This window comes from Boleophthalmus pectinirostris, unplaced genomic scaffold, assembly GCF_026225935.1.
Source record: "Boleophthalmus pectinirostris isolate CB_2022bp ecotype Guang Dong unplaced genomic scaffold, ASM2622593v1 HiC_scaffold_2826, whole genome shotgun sequence".
Classification (NCBI taxonomy): Eukaryota; Metazoa; Chordata; class Actinopteri; order Gobiiformes; family Gobiidae; genus Boleophthalmus; species Boleophthalmus pectinirostris.
Window position 1 is genome coordinate 306,847 of NW_026571291.1, and position 16,513 is coordinate 323,359.

At 47.1% G+C, this 16,513-nt stretch overlaps 1 protein-coding gene across 1 annotated transcript in view; it reads right to left on the minus strand.

Annotated features, from left to right (window-relative positions):
- Nucleotides 1-486: 486 nt before the first annotated feature.
- The window catches only part of pnpla3 (patatin-like phospholipase domain containing 3), a 29,442-nt gene continuing 13,415 nt past the window's right edge, over nucleotides 487-16,513 (minus strand). Inside the window, exons 5-9 of the mRNA XM_055159997.1 lie at nucleotides 9,809-9,869; nucleotides 7,915-8,097; nucleotides 5,861-5,993; nucleotides 4,797-4,898; nucleotides 487-3,468 (exon numbers count right to left, since the gene is read on the minus strand). Of these exons, the coding sequence (XP_055015972.1) occupies nucleotides 3,234-3,468; nucleotides 4,797-4,898; nucleotides 5,861-5,993; nucleotides 7,915-8,097; nucleotides 9,809-9,869 (714 nt within the window). The 3' untranslated portion in view covers nucleotides 487-3,233. The remainder of the gene's footprint in view (nucleotides 3,469-4,796; nucleotides 4,899-5,860; nucleotides 5,994-7,914; nucleotides 8,098-9,808; nucleotides 9,870-16,513) is intronic.

A 16,513-nucleotide genomic window follows, 5' to 3' on the forward strand; every position in this document is an offset into this window, starting at 1 on the left:
TGTGAAAATATCGTACAGAGAGTTTGGCATATTTGGATAGACTTTGGACTTGAATATTGTTACACCCCAACTGTTAACCGTAAGGAAGGTTTGAATAGAGCCTGACAGAGATCACTGGATGACTCAAACATGCATGGTGGAAAGGTTAAAAAAAAAAAGTACATTTTGCACAATACCCCATCTTTAAAATAACAGAAATGTGAAAATAACAGAGGACTTGGTTTAGTCCTGGGTTAGACCTGGGTTAGTTCTGGTGTAGTTTTGCTTTAGACCTGGTTTAGACCTGGTTTAGTTCTGATTTAGACCTGGTTTAGTTCTGATTTAGACCTGGTTTAGACCTGGGTTAGTCTAAAAAAAGTACATTTTGCACAATACCCCGTCTTTAAAATAACAGAAATGTGAAAATAACAGAAGACTTGCTTTAGACCTGGGTTAGTCCTGGGTTAGTCCTGGTTTAGACCTGGTTTAGTTCTGGGTTAGTCCTAAAAAAGTACATTTTGCACAATACCCCGTCTTTAAAATAACAGAAATGTGAAAACAACAGAGGACAGAGACACTTCTCGGCTCCAGGGTTTGTAAAAAAAAACAAACCAAACTGTGATATTAGTATTTTATAAATAAACCGTGTAAAGCAGGAGTCTCCAACCTGTACCTCAGGAGCTTCCAGCAGCTCTCCACCCTCTTCAAACAGCTCCACAAACAATTTCTGAATATATATTGTGCTTAATAACTAAAGTCTGATTAAATGTATAATTTTGATGCCGAACTTCACTAAAGAACAGATAACGGTTTATGTTTTATAAGCTTCTAAGACTCGCCGTGGCTCTTGTACTTTCTAATTTTCTTGTGACTCTTGCGAAAATAAGCAGCTCTCTGTTATTTTTGTTTTGTAAAGTTCGCTCAGCAGAGGAAAAAGGCTGGAGAGTCCTGGCGTAAAGGCACTTGTGAGAGACAAAAACAGCAGCGGGCGACGAAATATTTGATGGGAAGTGTTTTTCGTTTGGACAGTGACGGCGTTTTTGGGGCTTAAAAACAAAAATCTGAAACCACCTTCCAGAGTGGAAAAGTTGAGTACAACACTGTCTGCCCAAGACGCAAAACTCTGGTCAGATGTGCTCAGGTCGTGTTCGAGTTTACGTCACCATCTAGACCAGGCATGTCCAAACTGTGGCCCGTGGGTCAAATGTGGCCCTCAGACAAATTTTTCTTGGCCCTCAGGCTTCCAGGTGAATTGGCCCAAATGAACTTGCATCAATTAAAAATAAATTTTTTAATGCAAGTTTTTTGAAAATCTACCTTGACAAAGCAAATATTTATTGTGTGGTTTTAAGGATTTTAGTGTGAATAAAAACTGACGGTTCATTCTAACGTGTTAAACATTAAATATATTATAATTATTCACTGTATTGAGCACCAGTCTGCGGCCCTCGATCGGCCCTCGATCGGCCTCTGCTTCGTCTGTGTTTAGATGTGTGGCCCTTGATGAAAATAGTTTGGAAACCCCTGACCTCCAGTCACCACCGAGTCTTTTGCGTCACCGTCTGCAGCAGATTTCCTCCTGAAAACACTCGTCTAAACGCGGAATAAAAAGTGAAGATGAGACTGTTCAGACCCTCATCGTATAAACGTAGACTTAAAGTCTGTTCATAAAGTATTAGTTCATCAGGTCCACAGTGGTGCAGTGGCCCCCTGACTCACAGTCACAGGGTCCTCGGTTCTATTGCACGTTCTCCCTGTGTCAAAGGTCCAGAGTCACAAAACAGGCACAATAATCCTGCAGATACAGGGACTAGTTGTGGTTCAAATCCTGGTCTAGTCCTGGTCTAGTCCTGGTCTAGTCCTGGTCTAGTCCTGGTTAAGGATGCATCAATACAAATACTGGTGTTGGAAATTGGCACAGTTACTGAAAAGTTTGCTACATCTAAATATCGGTTTAGTCGATATCCTGGTTGGACTTTGGATTTAATCAGACGATTAAATTCTGGTTTAGTCCTGGTTAAGTCCTGGTTTAGTCCTGATTTAGTCCTGGTTTAGTCCTGGTTAAGTCCTGGTTTAGTCCTAGTTTAGTCCTGGTTTAGTCCTGGTTTAGTCCTTGTTAAGTCCTGGTTTAGCTCTGGTTTAGTCCTGGTTTAGTCCTGGTTCAGTCCTGGTTTAGACCTGTTTTAGACCTGGTTTAGTCCTGTTTTAGTCCTGGTTCAGTCCTGGTTCAGTCCCGGTTTAGTCCTGACCAGGATCCTGGCTCAGATCTGGTCCTCTGCTCCTGAACCAGTTTAACCCAGAGTCGCAGGTCAGAGGACGTTTTCCAACAGCCGTTTGTGAAAAATACAAATAACAAACTCTGAATATGAATAAATCCTAAAAATATTTTTGGCTTTTCATCAAAACATTTTAAATAAACATTTTTTTACACTTTTTTTCCCTGTCACATAATAAATCTTCTGCTGTCGGAGTGTTTCAGTCCAAAACGTTTAGAGACGATTTAGAGACGCAGAAAACAAACTCCTGGAGCTTTAAGTCGTCTTCTAATGTTCCCTCCTCAAAAACACAACTAGAGCTGGGTTTTGTTTCTCTTCATTCAGAGCTCTCGAAAACTCTGAGCTCTATAAAACTCTGAGCTCTTTAAAACTCAAAGCTCTCGAAAACTATGAGCTCTCAAAAACTCTAAGCTCTTCGAAAACTCTAAGTTCTTTAAAAATCTAAGCTCTCTAAGACTCCGAGCTCTCAAAAACTCCGAACTCTTTAAAACTCTGAAGCTCTTTAAAACTCTGAGCTCTGGAAAACTCTAAGCTCTTTAAAAATCTAAGCTCTCTAAAACTCTGAACTCTCAAAAACTCTGAGCTCTTTAAAACTCAGAGCTCTACACGTTTTAAAGAACTTTATGAACTCATTTTGGTGCTTTGTATATTTTTTATATCCAGTTTCTCTTTTAAACTACAGACCGAAGAACATTCGAGTCTGAAATAAAGATTAAAACCAAATAAATACGGAGTTTAAAAACACAGTGGAGCACTTCCTGAGCGTCCTGTCGCCGGGTTCGTGCGTTAAACGTGTGCGAACGAAACGAAACACAACTCCAGGTCTGTTTGAGCCGAGGAAACGAAGTCAGAACAGAGAAAAAGTCAGATTTAGTCTTTTTAAAAACACTTTCCTCCTTTTTCCTTTTTGGCTTTGAGTTTTTTTGCTTTGAGTTTTTTTGCTTTTTTGTTTTGTTCCGGTGCTTTTTGTCCGTCCCGTCAGTCCGTCGCGGAGCTGGGGGGCGCCGCGTCGTCCTCGGAGCCCACGAAGAAGCAGACCTGCTGGGGGGAGGAGAGCGGCGCCGACGACGGGGACGTGGGCGTCTGGGGGATCTCCCAGTAGTTTCCGTGGAGATCCAGAGACGAGAGCGCCGGCAAAATGTCCAGGTCCAGGGGGCGCTCTTTCTCCGACGACAGAGGAGGGACGCTCAGGCACTTCCTCAGACCGGAGTCACTGCGCGAACACAAACACACAAACAAACACACACAAACACACAAACACACAAACACAAACACACACAAACACATTTATTAAAGTTTGTACAGAGGATTTTCCAAAGAAAGAGAAACACGGCGACAGTTTGTTCTTTTTCAAATATCACCTCCTCCTCAGCTCCCTCAGTACAAACTCGCTGAATTTACTGCCGTTGATCCACAGTTGATGGATTTTCTTTTATTTTTTTCACATGTTTTGTAAGTTTCACATTTTCTCCCCTCCGCGCTAAGTCACTCCCCCTTCAGAGCATTATCACAACTAACTAACTAACTAACTAACTAACTAACTAACCACTGCATTTCTAAAGCGCCTTTCAAAACACCCAAAGTGCTTTAAAGTTCATTTTTCATTCACTCAACTCAGTGGTGTAAACTACTACTGTAGCCACATCTGCCCTGGGACAGACTGACTGAAGCGAGGCTGCCAATCTGCACCACCACCACCATCACACACACTCCACTTTCACACTAGACAGTGTGGGTGAAGTGTCTTGCCTAAGGACACAATAACAGTTTTTTGTCACTGGTGCCTCCTGTGGAAACCAAGTCCAGACCTGGACTCTGAGACTCTGACGGGATCAGACTTTGACGAGTCGTTATCACCACCACTAACACCACCGACAAACTCCTGCACGTCACATCAGTTTTGTCCAGTCGCTGTGTTCAGTTTTGTAAGGAGGATTGGAGAGATCACTAGATGAATCAAACATGCATGTATGAGTCTGAAACCTCTTCACACAGGTTTTTTGATGAGGGAACAATGTTAGAACATGAAAGAAAGACACAAAAAAGGACATTTTTAAGCTTCATGATGTAGAGTTTGGGAACACACACACACACACACACACACACACACACACACACAGGGGTACAGGGGGCACCTGACACACACACACACACACACACAGGGGTACAGGGGAGCACCTGACACACACACACACACACACACAGGGGTACAGGGGGGCACCTGACACACACACACACACACACACACACAGGGGTACAGGGGGCACCTGACACACACACACACACACACACAGGGGTACAGGGGAGCACCTGACACACACACACACACACACACACACACAGGGGTACAGGGGGCACCTGACACACACACACACACACACACACACACAGGGGTACAGGGGGCACCTGACACACACACACACACACACACACAGGGGTACAGGGGGCACCTGACACACACACACACACACACACACAGGGGTACAGGGGGGCACCTGACACACACACACACACAGGGGTACAGGGGAGCACCTGACACACCTGCTCTGGGCGGGGCCTCCTCGGGCTTGTCTGTAAACGTCTCCTGCCATTCCAAAAATCCAGCGCACGTCGGCGGGAACGTCCGGGATCCACTCCACAAACCTGCAGCACAAACAGGATTAAGTTTGTCTTGTGTCTGTACAAATACAACATTTTACTGAAATAATGAAAAAACTAAACTCTGAACAGACTTTAAAGAGTGTGTCAGGTGTGACACACTGTGTGTTTATCACAGCAGCGTCTCCAGCGTCTCTGTACGTGGCCCCTCCCACCAGAGCAGCACAAATGAAGACTTGTCTCTTTCCAAACGCTCTTAAAGGACGATCGTTTTGACTGTTGACCGTGACACCCTCATCAGAAAAATGTCCAACATGAGAAAAGTGGAGCCGAGTGCAGGATTTTACAACAAAAATGGACTTATTCCTATTTACATACAAGTTCATGTTAAAACATTGTGTTGAAATTGTATTTTTCTTAAAGTTGCAGGTTGTTCATAATATTATAATATTATAATAAGAAAGAGTTCATCAATTACAAAAGATTTCTGTAATAGATTTGTGTTTCTCTGCACAAATATTTGAACTTATTGTTATTTTTGGGGTTTATATGACATGAGTTTTCTGATCCAGACACTTTGGGATCAAAGTTGGTTGGAACAAAATGAGTTTGACTCCCCTGGTTTAGAGATTTAAAACAGAAATCATCCAATCAACAGTGAAAACATGAACTACGTGAAAAGTTTAAACGTGAGAATCGAGCGAGGCTGGAGTCAGAGGAGCAGATCTGTGTTTCTGCTGTAAAGTTTCTCGTGTGCAGCTCTGTCCTCGTGTCCCTGCTGCTCCGTGTGTGTGTGTGAGTGTGTGTGAGTGTGTGTGTGTGATGTGTGTGTGTGTGTGTGTGTGTGTGTGAGTGTGTGTGTGTGTGTGTGTGTGTGTGTGTGTGTGTGTGTGTGAGTGTGTGTGTGTGTGTGTGTGTGTGTGTGTGTGTGTGCGTGTGTGTGTGTGTGTGTGTGTGTGTGTGTGTGTGTGTGTGTGTGTGTGTGTGTGAGTGTGACGGGCTCGTACCTCTGGGCGGCGGAGTAGGCCGACTGCACCGGGAGCGTGTAGGGCAGCAGCATGTAGGACGCCACACGCATCGGTAACATGCCCGTTACCGTGGAGACGAGTCCGGTTCTGTCCTGACACGCCTCACAGAAAACTGGACACACAGAAAGAGACAAAAGACGAAAATGTCACAAACTTGACCAAACTATGTCCCCGTGTGTCAGATGCCCTCCCGTCCTCCTAATGTGTGTCAGATGCCCTCCCGTCCTCCGTGCCCTCCCGTCCTCCTATGTGTGTCAGATGCCCTCCCGTCCTCCTAATGTGTATCAGATGCCCTCCCATCCTCCCCGTGTGTGTCAGATGCCCTCCCGTGCGTCAGTGCGTCAGATGCCCTCCCGTCCTCCCCGTGTGCGTCAGATGCCCTCCCGTGTGTCAGATGCGTCGGATGCCCTCCCGTCCTCCCCGTGTGCGTCAGATGCCCTCCCGTCCTCCCCGTGTGCGTCAGATGCCCTCCCGTCCTCCCCGTGTGTATCAGATGCCCTCCCGTCCTCCTAGTGTGTGTCAGATGCCCTCCCGTCCTCCCCGTGTGTGTCAGATGCCCTCCCGTCCTCCTAATGTGTGTCAGATGCCCTCCCGTCCTCCCCGTGTGCGTCAGATGCCCCCCGTCCTCCCCGTGTGTCAGATGCCCTCCCGTCCTCCTAATGTGTGTCAGATGCCCTCCTCCCCTAATGTGTGTCAGATGCCCTCCCGTCCTCTGCCCCGTGTGCGTCAGATGCCCTCCCGTCCTCCTAGTGTGTGTCAGATGCCCCTCCCGTCCTCCCCGTGTGCGTCAGATGCCCTCCCGTCCCCCTCCTGTGTGTGTCAGATGCCCTCCCGTCCTCCCGTGTGCGTCAGATGCCCTCCCGTCCTCCCTGTGTGCGTCAGATGCCCTCCCGTCCTCCCGTGTGTGTCAGATGCCCTCCGTCTCCTAATGTGTGTCAGATGCCCTCCCGTCCTCCCCGTGTGCGTCAGATGCCCTCCCGTCCTCCTAATGTGTGTCAGATGCCCTCCCGTCCTCCCCGTGCGTGTCAGATGCCCTCCGTCCTCCCTGTGTGCGTCAGATGCCCCTCCCGTCCTCCCCGTGCGTGTCAGATGCCCTCCCGTCCCCCTGTGTGCGTCAGATGCCCTCCCGTCCTCCTAATGTGTGTCAGATGCCCTCCCGTCCTCCTAATGTGTGTCAGATGCCCTCCCGTCCTCCCGTGTGCGTCAATGCCCTCCCGTCCTCCTGTGTGTCAGATGCCCTCCCGTCCTCCCCGTGTGCGTCAGATGCCCTCCCGTCCTCCTAATGTGTGTCAGATGCCCTCCCGTCCTCCCCGTGTCATGTGCGTCAGATGCCCTCCCGTCCTCCCCGTGTGCGTCAGATGCCCTCCCATCCTCCGTGTGTGTCAGATGCCCTCCCGTCCTCCTAATGTGTGTCAGATGCCCTCCCGTCCTCCCCGTGTGCGTCAGATGCCCTCCCGTCCTCCCCGTGTGTGTCAGATGCCCTCCCGTCCTCCCCGTGTGTGTCAGATGCCCTCCCGTCCTCCTAATGTGTGTCAGATGCCCTCCCGTCCTCCCCGTGTGTGTCAGATGCCCTCCCGTCCTCCCCGTGTGCGTCAGATGCCCTCCCGTCCTCCTGTGCGTCAGATGCCCTCCCGTCCTCCCCGTGTGCGTCAGATGCCCTCCCGTCCTCCCCGTGTGTGTCAGATGCCCTCCCGTCCTCCCCGTGTGTGTCAGATGCGTCAGATGCCCTCCCGTGCTGTCAGTGCGTCAGATGCCCTCCCGTCCTCCTAATGTGTATCAGATGCCCTCCCGTCCTCCCCGTGTGCGTCAGATGCCCTCCCGTGTGTCAGATGCGTCGGATGCCCTCCCGTCCCTCCCCGTGTGTGTCAGATGCCCTCCCGTGTGTCAGAGCGTCGGATGCCCTCCGTCCTCCCCGTGTGTGCGTCAGATGCCCTCCCGTCCTCCCCGTGTGCGTCAGATGCCCTCCCGTCCTCCTAGTGTGCGTCAGATGCCCTCCCGTGTGTCAGATGCGTCGGATGCCCTCCCGTCGTCACCTTTCTTGATGTTGCTGGGCAGGTTGAGTTTCTCGTCGAGCCACCAGTGCTGCTTCCCGAGGAGCCGGAGCCGCCGCAGGACCCACTCCCGGGTGCTCTCCGTCTGCGCGCAGCAGCAGCCCGGAGGAACGTCCGCCGCCGCCGCCGAGGGACCAGAGGACGGAGCAGCGGTCGTCAACAAGTCTGAGGAAAAAACACACGAGAAAACTGTGAAGAGACGGAGGAGAGACGGAGGAGGAGAGACAGGAGAGGAAAGACAGGAGAGACAGAAGAGGAAAGACAGAAGAGAGAGAGAGAGAAGAGAGACAGAAGAGGAGGGAGAGAAGAGAGAGAAGAGAGACAGAAGAGACAGAAGAAGAGAGACAGAAGAGGAGAGACAGAAGAGAGACAGAAGAAGAGACAGAAGAGAGAGAGAGAGAGACAGAAGAGACAGAAGAGAGAGAGAGAGAGAAGAGACAGAAGAAGAGACAGAAGAGAGAGAAGAGAGAGAGACAGAAGAGACAGAAGAAGAGAGACAGAAGATAGAGACAGAAGAGACAGAAGAGGAAAGACAGAAGAGAGAGAGACAGAAGAAGAGAGACAGAAGAGAGAGACAGAAGAGAGAGAGACAGAAGAAGAGAGACAGAGAAGAGACAGAGAGAGACAGAAGAGAGAGAGAAGAGAGAGACAGAAGAGAGACAGAGAGAGAGAGAGAAGAGAGACAGAAGAGAGAGAGAAGAGAGACAGAAGAGAGAGAGAGAGAGAGAGACAGAGAGGAGAGACAGAGAGACAGAAAGAGAGACAGAGAGAGAGAGAGAGAGAGAGAGAGAGACAGAAGAGAGAGACAGAAGAGAGACAGAGAGAGAGAGAGACAGAAGAGAGAGAGACAGAAGAGAGAGACAGAGAAGAGAGACAGAAGAGAGAGAGACAGAAGAGAGAGAGACAGAAGAGAGAGACAGAAGAGAGAGACAGAAGAGAGAGAGACAGAAGAGAGAGAAGAGAGAGAGAGACAGAAGAGGAGGGAGAGACAGAAGAAGAGAGACAGAAGAGAGACAGAAGAAGAGAGACAGAAGAGAGAGAGAGAGACAGAGAGAGACAGACAGAAGAAGAGAGACAGAAGAGAGAGAGAAGAGAGAGAGAGAGAGAAGAGAGAGAGACAGAAGAAGAGACAGAAGAGAGAGAGACAGACAGAAGAAGAGAGACAGAAGAGAGAGAGAGATGGAGAAGAAGAGAGAGAGGAAAGACAGAAAAGAGACAAAAGAAGAGAGACAGAAGAGAGATGGAGGAGGAGATAGAGAAGAAGAGAGACGGAGGAAGAGAGAGAGCGGAACAGACAGAGAAAGAGACGCAGAGGAGGAGAGAAAGAGGAAAGACAGAAAAGAGACAGAGGAGCAAAGGAGGGAAACAGAAGAACAGAGGAGGAGAGATAGAAGAGAAGAAACAGAAGAAAAGAGAGAAGAAGACAGGAGAAGACAGAGACAGAGACAGGGCAGACAGTGCAGCAGAGCAGACAGGTGCAGACAGGCAGCAGACAGCAGACAGCAGACAGGAGCAGACAGGAGCAGACAGGAGCAGACAGGAGCAGACAGGTGCAGACAGGAGCAGACAGGAGCAGACAGGAGCAGACAGGTGAGCAGACAGGAGCAGAGCAGACAGAGCAGGCAGCAGACAGGAGCAGACAGGAGCAGACAGGAGCAGGAGCAGTACAGGAGCAGACAGGTGCAGACAGGAGCAGACAGGAGCAGACAGGGAGCAGACAGGTGCAGACAGCAGGAGCAGACAGGAGCAGACAGGAGCAGACAGGAGCAGACAGGTGCAGACAGGAGCAGACAGGAGCAGACAGGAGCAGCAGACAGGTGCAGACAGGTGCAGACAGGAGCAGACAGGAGCAGACAGGAGCAGAAGAGGGACTCACTGTTCTCCTGGAGGAAGCGCAGAGCGTCTTTATATCCACTCTGACACATCTCAGCCATGATCTGGAACAGCAAGAAAAATACAAACTTTTACTTAAATAAACATCAAAATTTAAATTCTCAAAAACCCTGAAAACGGTCCGACTCTGACACCGACCCAGACCCGAGCCAAGACTTACACAAAACATGTCCCAGGAATCTCTAAACCAGGACTAAACTGAGACTAAACCAGGACTAAACTGAGACTAAACCAGGACTAAACTGAGACTAAACCAGGACTAAACTGAGACTAAACCAGGACTAAACCAGGACTAAACTGAGACTAAACCAGGACTAAACTGAGACTAAACCAGGACTAAACTGACTAAACCAGATACTAAACCAGGACTAAACTGAGACTAAACCAAGACTAAACTGACACTAAACCAGGACTAAACTGAGACTAAACCAGGACTAAACTGAGACTAAACCAAGACTAAACTGACACTAAACCAGGACTAAACTGAGACTAAACCAGGACTAAACTGAGACTAAACCAGGACTAAGCCAGGATTAAACCGGTCTCAGTCCCGGTCTCAGTCCCGGTCTCAGTCCCGGTCTCAGTCCCGGTCTCAGTCCCGGTCTCAGTCCCGGTCTCAGTCCCGGTCTCAGTCCCGGTCTCAGTCCTGATCACCCAACAGCCTGTCCCGACACTCCTGATTCATTTTTGGTTCAATCCCGGTCCAGTCCTGGTTCAGTCCTGGTTTAGTCCTGATTCAGTCCTGGTCCAGTCCTGGTTTAGTCGTGGTCTAGTCCTGGTTCAGTCCCGGTTCAGTCCCGGTTTAGTCCCGGTCCAGTCCTGGTCCAGTCCTGGTCCAGTCCTGGTCCAGTCCTGGTCCAGTCCCGGTTTAGTCCTGGTTCAGTCCCGGTCCAGTCCTGGTTTAGTCCTGGTTCAGTCCTGGTCTAGTCCTGGTCCAGTCCTGGTTTAGTCCGGTATCCGTTTTTTCCATTTTTCATTTAAACACAAAATCAAAAACTGAAAAAAACAAATCATTATCTGTTCTTTTCATTTTGGTTTTGGAGACAAATAATAAAGAAAATATTAGTTTTATCGTTTTCTTATTTTTGGTTTTATTTTGAAAAACAAATGAACGAACGACACACGGTTTGTCTCAGTTCAGAGTTTAAAAGTCTGGTCACTCTGCTCTCTCTCTCTCGCCGTTTAAATACTGATTTCACTCGGTTCTGGTCGTAGCAGCGTGTGTCCAGCAGGTGGCGTCGTCCTGTGGGAACGTCTCTGACTCACACTTACGTCACGGTCGGTTCCTTGAAAACACACGTGCGGTGAACGCGGGAGGGTAAAGTCCACCGTAACAACAACACGAGCCAGAGGTCAAAGTGCAACGACAGAGAACAGGAAACAACAACCAGAACTAAGAGTCGCACGAGTCCACGTTTAGAGTCTGTGAAGTCCGAGTTTAGACCACACAGAGTCCTGGTTTAGTTCCAGTTTGGACCTTGGCCTTGGACTGGGCCACGCAGAAACTGTTCTCAGGTCAGAACGGTGCCGGTTCCTGCACAAGCTCCACAAGGAACCAAAGATCTAATGGTGAACGAGAATCAGTGTGTCTGAAAAAACAACAGTTTTCTTCATTATTTGTCTCCAAAACCAAAATGAAAAAACAGATAAAGATTCATTTTTTCAGTTTTCGATTTTGTGTTTAAATGAAAAATGTCACGCCCCTGCCTGTGACCTGAGTCTTCCTTGTGTGGACGTGGGCGGAGTCTGCTGGGAGCACCTGCTTTCCATCTCCAATCAAGCCTGCAACAAAGGCCCAGCTCTCCTGCCAGACTCTGCCAGACTGTTTCGTCTACCTGATGGTGATTCTCCTATCGGCTCAGCTTTTGATTTTTCCTCGCTGGCTTTATGCTAACCTGCATTTTTTGTACTCCTAGTTCCCGCCTTTCAAGACTCCTGCATCCCGGCATCTGGCTCCACATCTCTCCACCACCTGACCTCCCTGGTTAATAAACCTTGTTACTTTTGCATTTTTGTTGTAGTTTTGAGTCCTTTTTGGGTCCACTCCAGTGTTACCTAACAAAAAATGGAAAAAACGGATAACGACCGTTAACTGTTTACGTGACTCTTGTGACTGCGATGTCAGACTTTTGCACCGCATACGGACTGAACCAGGACTGATCCAGGTCCGGGACCAGACCGGGACCAGACCGGGACCAGACCGGGACCAGACCGGGACCAGACCAGATCGGGACCAGATCTGGACCAAACTGGACTCAGGCTTCTGTCCGGACGCTGCACCACCTCAGAACCAGCCGTGGTTCTTGAGCGCGGAGGAACCGGATCAGCCCGTCCGGACCTGTAGTCCACAGAACATTCTCACTTTCACCAGCGCACAGACGATGACACGGAACCGCTCGGACCTCTGGTGTCGGTCTCAGTCCCGCTCTGGTCCCGGTCTGGTCCCGGACCTGGATCAGTCCTGGTTCAGTCCGTATGCGGTGTAAAAGTCCAACATCACAGTCACAGAAGTCACGTAAACGGTCGTTATCCGTTTTTTCTATTCTTCATTTAAACACAAAATCGAAAACTGAAAAAACGAATCTTTATCCATTTTTTTCATTTTGGTTTTGGAGACAAATAATGGAGAAAACTGTTGGTTTTTCGTTTTCATATTTTTGGTTTTATATTGAAAAACGAATGAACGGAAGACACACAGATTGACGAGCCTGAGTTCAACTGTTTAAGTGAAACCATCATGATCACACATGAAGCACAGAGACAGAAGAATTAACACTAAATAAAAACAAGGCCAAACAAAAACCATCGACACCAGCGAGTGTTTGGGCTCATACTGATCATTATTTATCTAAACTAGGGACGGGCATTGGATAAAATTTTCTTAATCGATCGTCGGAAGAATTAACGATCGATTATCGATTAATCATTAACGTTTTTATATTAAAATGATCATCATTATTATTACTATCTGCACTAATCTGCATAAATAAATTCAACTTTACGACATATAAACATAACGACTCTAGATCCACATCAGCTGTTTGACATTATAATGTGTTTAATTCAGTTTTGTTCAAATCTCACAGAAACAAAACTTAAAACCACATCACTAATTTACATAAACTAAGTGAAGATAAAACTCCAGCTCTTGTGTCGCTGATGTGGTTCAACTTGTGTTGGATTAAAAGACATGACTCAGGTGAATACAGGTCAGTGTGACCAGATTTGTGTTTGTCAAAACCAGGACAGCGTACGGGGGGAGGGGGGCGGGGCCTCGTCATCCACATTGAGCGACTCTCACCTGGAAAAACTTTTTCCCACTGGACACAGAAACATATGTGCTGCTTTATCCACTGTGCACATGGACTCACACTTGTCCCAACGCAACGGAAAGTGTGGAATTTCTTCTACAAATCCTGGTTAAATCCACATTTGTGCTTCGGTTCGTTACAGACTGACCCACTGTTTGTGTCTCGCTCCTTCTGATGCAGAGACACATGTACACACCTGTTTGGTCACGACACACACACATACATTCAGTTTGTCCATTAAAATGAATGTAATCGATGAAATTCTTAATGATCAATTATCGATTAATCGACTAATCATGCCCATCCCTAATCTAAACCAAACTCTGCTACAACATCTGAAACAGAAGGCAGCAGCGACGTCCAATCCAGAGCTGGAACTTCACCGGTCGAACATTTATTCAGTAAATATTTGTTCTCTTCCTCTGACACGACTCAATCTTCTGTCTCCTGATTCTCCTCCATGTTCCACACACACGTTTCTTTCTCTTTGTTTATTTTCCCGCGTGTGACCCTGGACCTGCTCACCTCCACCGCGTCGTCACGGGCTTCAGAGAAAACACACGTTTTACTTGGTTCTCGTTGGGAACTAACTTTTCGGTTCCTGAAAGCTCAGATTTTCAGTCAGTTTGAAATCAGGTACAGAACCAGAACCAGAACCAGAACCAGAACCAGCACGATTCTGTCGACCTGAAAACACTCTCAGTTTAAGGATTTGTTCCGATTCAGTCCTGGTTTAGTCCTGGTTTAGTCCTGGTTTAGACCTGGTTTAGTTCTGGTTTAGTCCTGGTTTAGTCCTGGTTTAGTTCTGGTTTAGTTCTGGTTTAGTCCTGGTTTAGTTCTGGTTTAGTCCTGGTTTAGTCCTGGTTTAGACCTGGTTTAGACCTGGTTTAGTTCTGGTTTAGACCTGGTTTAGTCCTGGTTTAGACCTGGTTTAGTCCTGGTTTAGACCTGGTTTAGTTCTGGTTTAGACCTGGTTTAGACCTGGTTTAGTCCTGGTTTAGACCTGGTTTAGTCCTGGTTTAGACCTGGTTTAGTTCTGGTTTAGACCTGGTTTAGTCCTGGTTTAGTTCTGGTTAGTCCTGGTTTAGTCCTGGTTTAGTCCTGGTTTAGACCTGGTTTAGACCTGGTTTAGTCCTGGTTTAGTCCTGTTTAGTCCTGGTTTAGACCTGGTTTCTGGTTTAGACCTGGTTTAGTCCTGGTTTAGACCTGGTTTAGTTTCTGGTTTAGACCTGGTTTAGTCCTGGTTTAGTTCTGGTTTAGACCTGGTTTAGTTTAGACCTGGTTTAGTTCTGGTTTAGTCCTGGTTTTAGTCCTGGTTTAGCCTGGTTTAGTTCTGGTTTAGACCTGGTTTAGTCCTGGTTTAGTCCTGTTTAGTCTGGTTTAGACCTGGTTTAGACCTGGTTTAGTCCTGGTTTAGTCCTGGTTTAGACCTGGTTTAGTCCTGGTTTAGTCTGGTTTAGTTCTGGTTTAGTCCTTTTAGTCCTGGTTTAGTCCTGGTTTAGTCTTGGTTTAGACCTGGTTTAGTCCTGGTTTAGTCCTGGTTTAGTCCTGGTTTAGACCTGGTTTAGTCCTGGTTTAGTCCTGGTTTAGTCCTGGTTTAGACCTGGTTTAGTCCTGGTTTAGTCTGGTTTAGTCCTGGTTTAGTCCTGGTTTAGTCCTGGTTTAGTCCTGGTTTAGACCTGGTTTAGTCCTGGTTTAGTTCCTGGTTTAGACCTGGTTTAGTCCTGGTTTAGTCCTGGTTTAGACCTGGTTTAGTCCTGGTTTAGTTCTGGTTTAGTCCTGGTTTAGTCCTGGTTTAGTTCCTGGTTTAGACCTGGTTTAGTCCTGGTTTAGTCCTGGTTTAGTCCTGGTTTAGTCCTGGTTTAGACCTGGTTTAGTCCTGGTTTAGTCCTGGTTTAGTCCTGGTTAGTCCTGGTTTAGTCCTGGTTTAGTCCTGGTTTAGTTCTGGTTTAGACCTGGTTTAGTCCTGGTTTAGACCTGGTTTAGTCCTGGTTTAGTTCCTGGTTTAGACCTGGTTTAGTCCTGGTTTAGTTCTGGTTTAGTCCTGGTTTCAGTCCTGGTTTAGACCTGGTTTAGTTCTGTGTATTTCAAATGTGAACTTCCCTGAAGTATTTTTACAGCGTGACCTTTGCCCTTTGACCTCTGCGTGTGGGGCGACCCCTGTGGAACGCCGTCGTCTGATTGGCCGCAGAGTTAAGCCGCGTCCGCGTGTTTTCTAACGTAAACAGATTAGAACGACACTGTGCCGTTGGGCAAGACACTTGAGCAACTACGTCTTGAGTCCATGAACCACACACAAGTACATACAAGTACACACAAGTACATACAAGTACACACAAGTACACACAAGTACAAGTACACAAGTACAAGTACACAAGTACAAGTACAAGTACAAGTACACAAGTACACACAAGTACACACAAGTACATACAAGTACACACAAGTACACACAAGTACATACAAGTACACAAGTACAAGTACAAGTACACAAGTACACACACAAGTACACACAAGTACATACAAGTACAAGTACAGTACAAGTACACACAAGTACAAGTACACAAGTACATACAAGTACACACAAGTACACACAAGTACACACACAAGTACACACAAGTACACACACAAGTACACACAAGTACATACAAGTACACACACAAGTACACATACAAGTACACACAAGTACACACAAGTACACACAAGTACATACAAGTACACACAAGTACATACAAGTACACACAAGTACACACAAGTACACACAAGTACACACACAAGTACAAGTACATACAAGTACACACAAGTACACACACAAGTACACACACAAGTACACACACAAGTACACACACAAGTACACACAAGTACACACAAGTACACACACACAAGTACACACACACAAGTACACACACAAGTACACACACAAGTACACACACAAGTACACACACAAGTACACACACAAGTACACACACAAGTACACACACAAGTACACACACAAGTACACACAAGTACACACACAAGTACACACAAGTACACACACACACAAGTACACACACAAGTACACACACACACAAGTACACACACAAGTACACACAAGTACACACACAAGTACACACAAGTACACACACAAGTACACACAAGTACATACAAGTACACACAAGTACACACACAAGTACACACAAGTACACACACACACACAAGTACACACACAAGTACACATACAAGTACACACACAAGTACACACACAAGTACACACAAGTACACACACAAGTACACACAAGTACACACACAAGTACAAGTACACACAAGTACACACAAGTACACACAAGTACACACACAAGTACACACAAGTACACACAAGTACACACAAGTACACACACAAG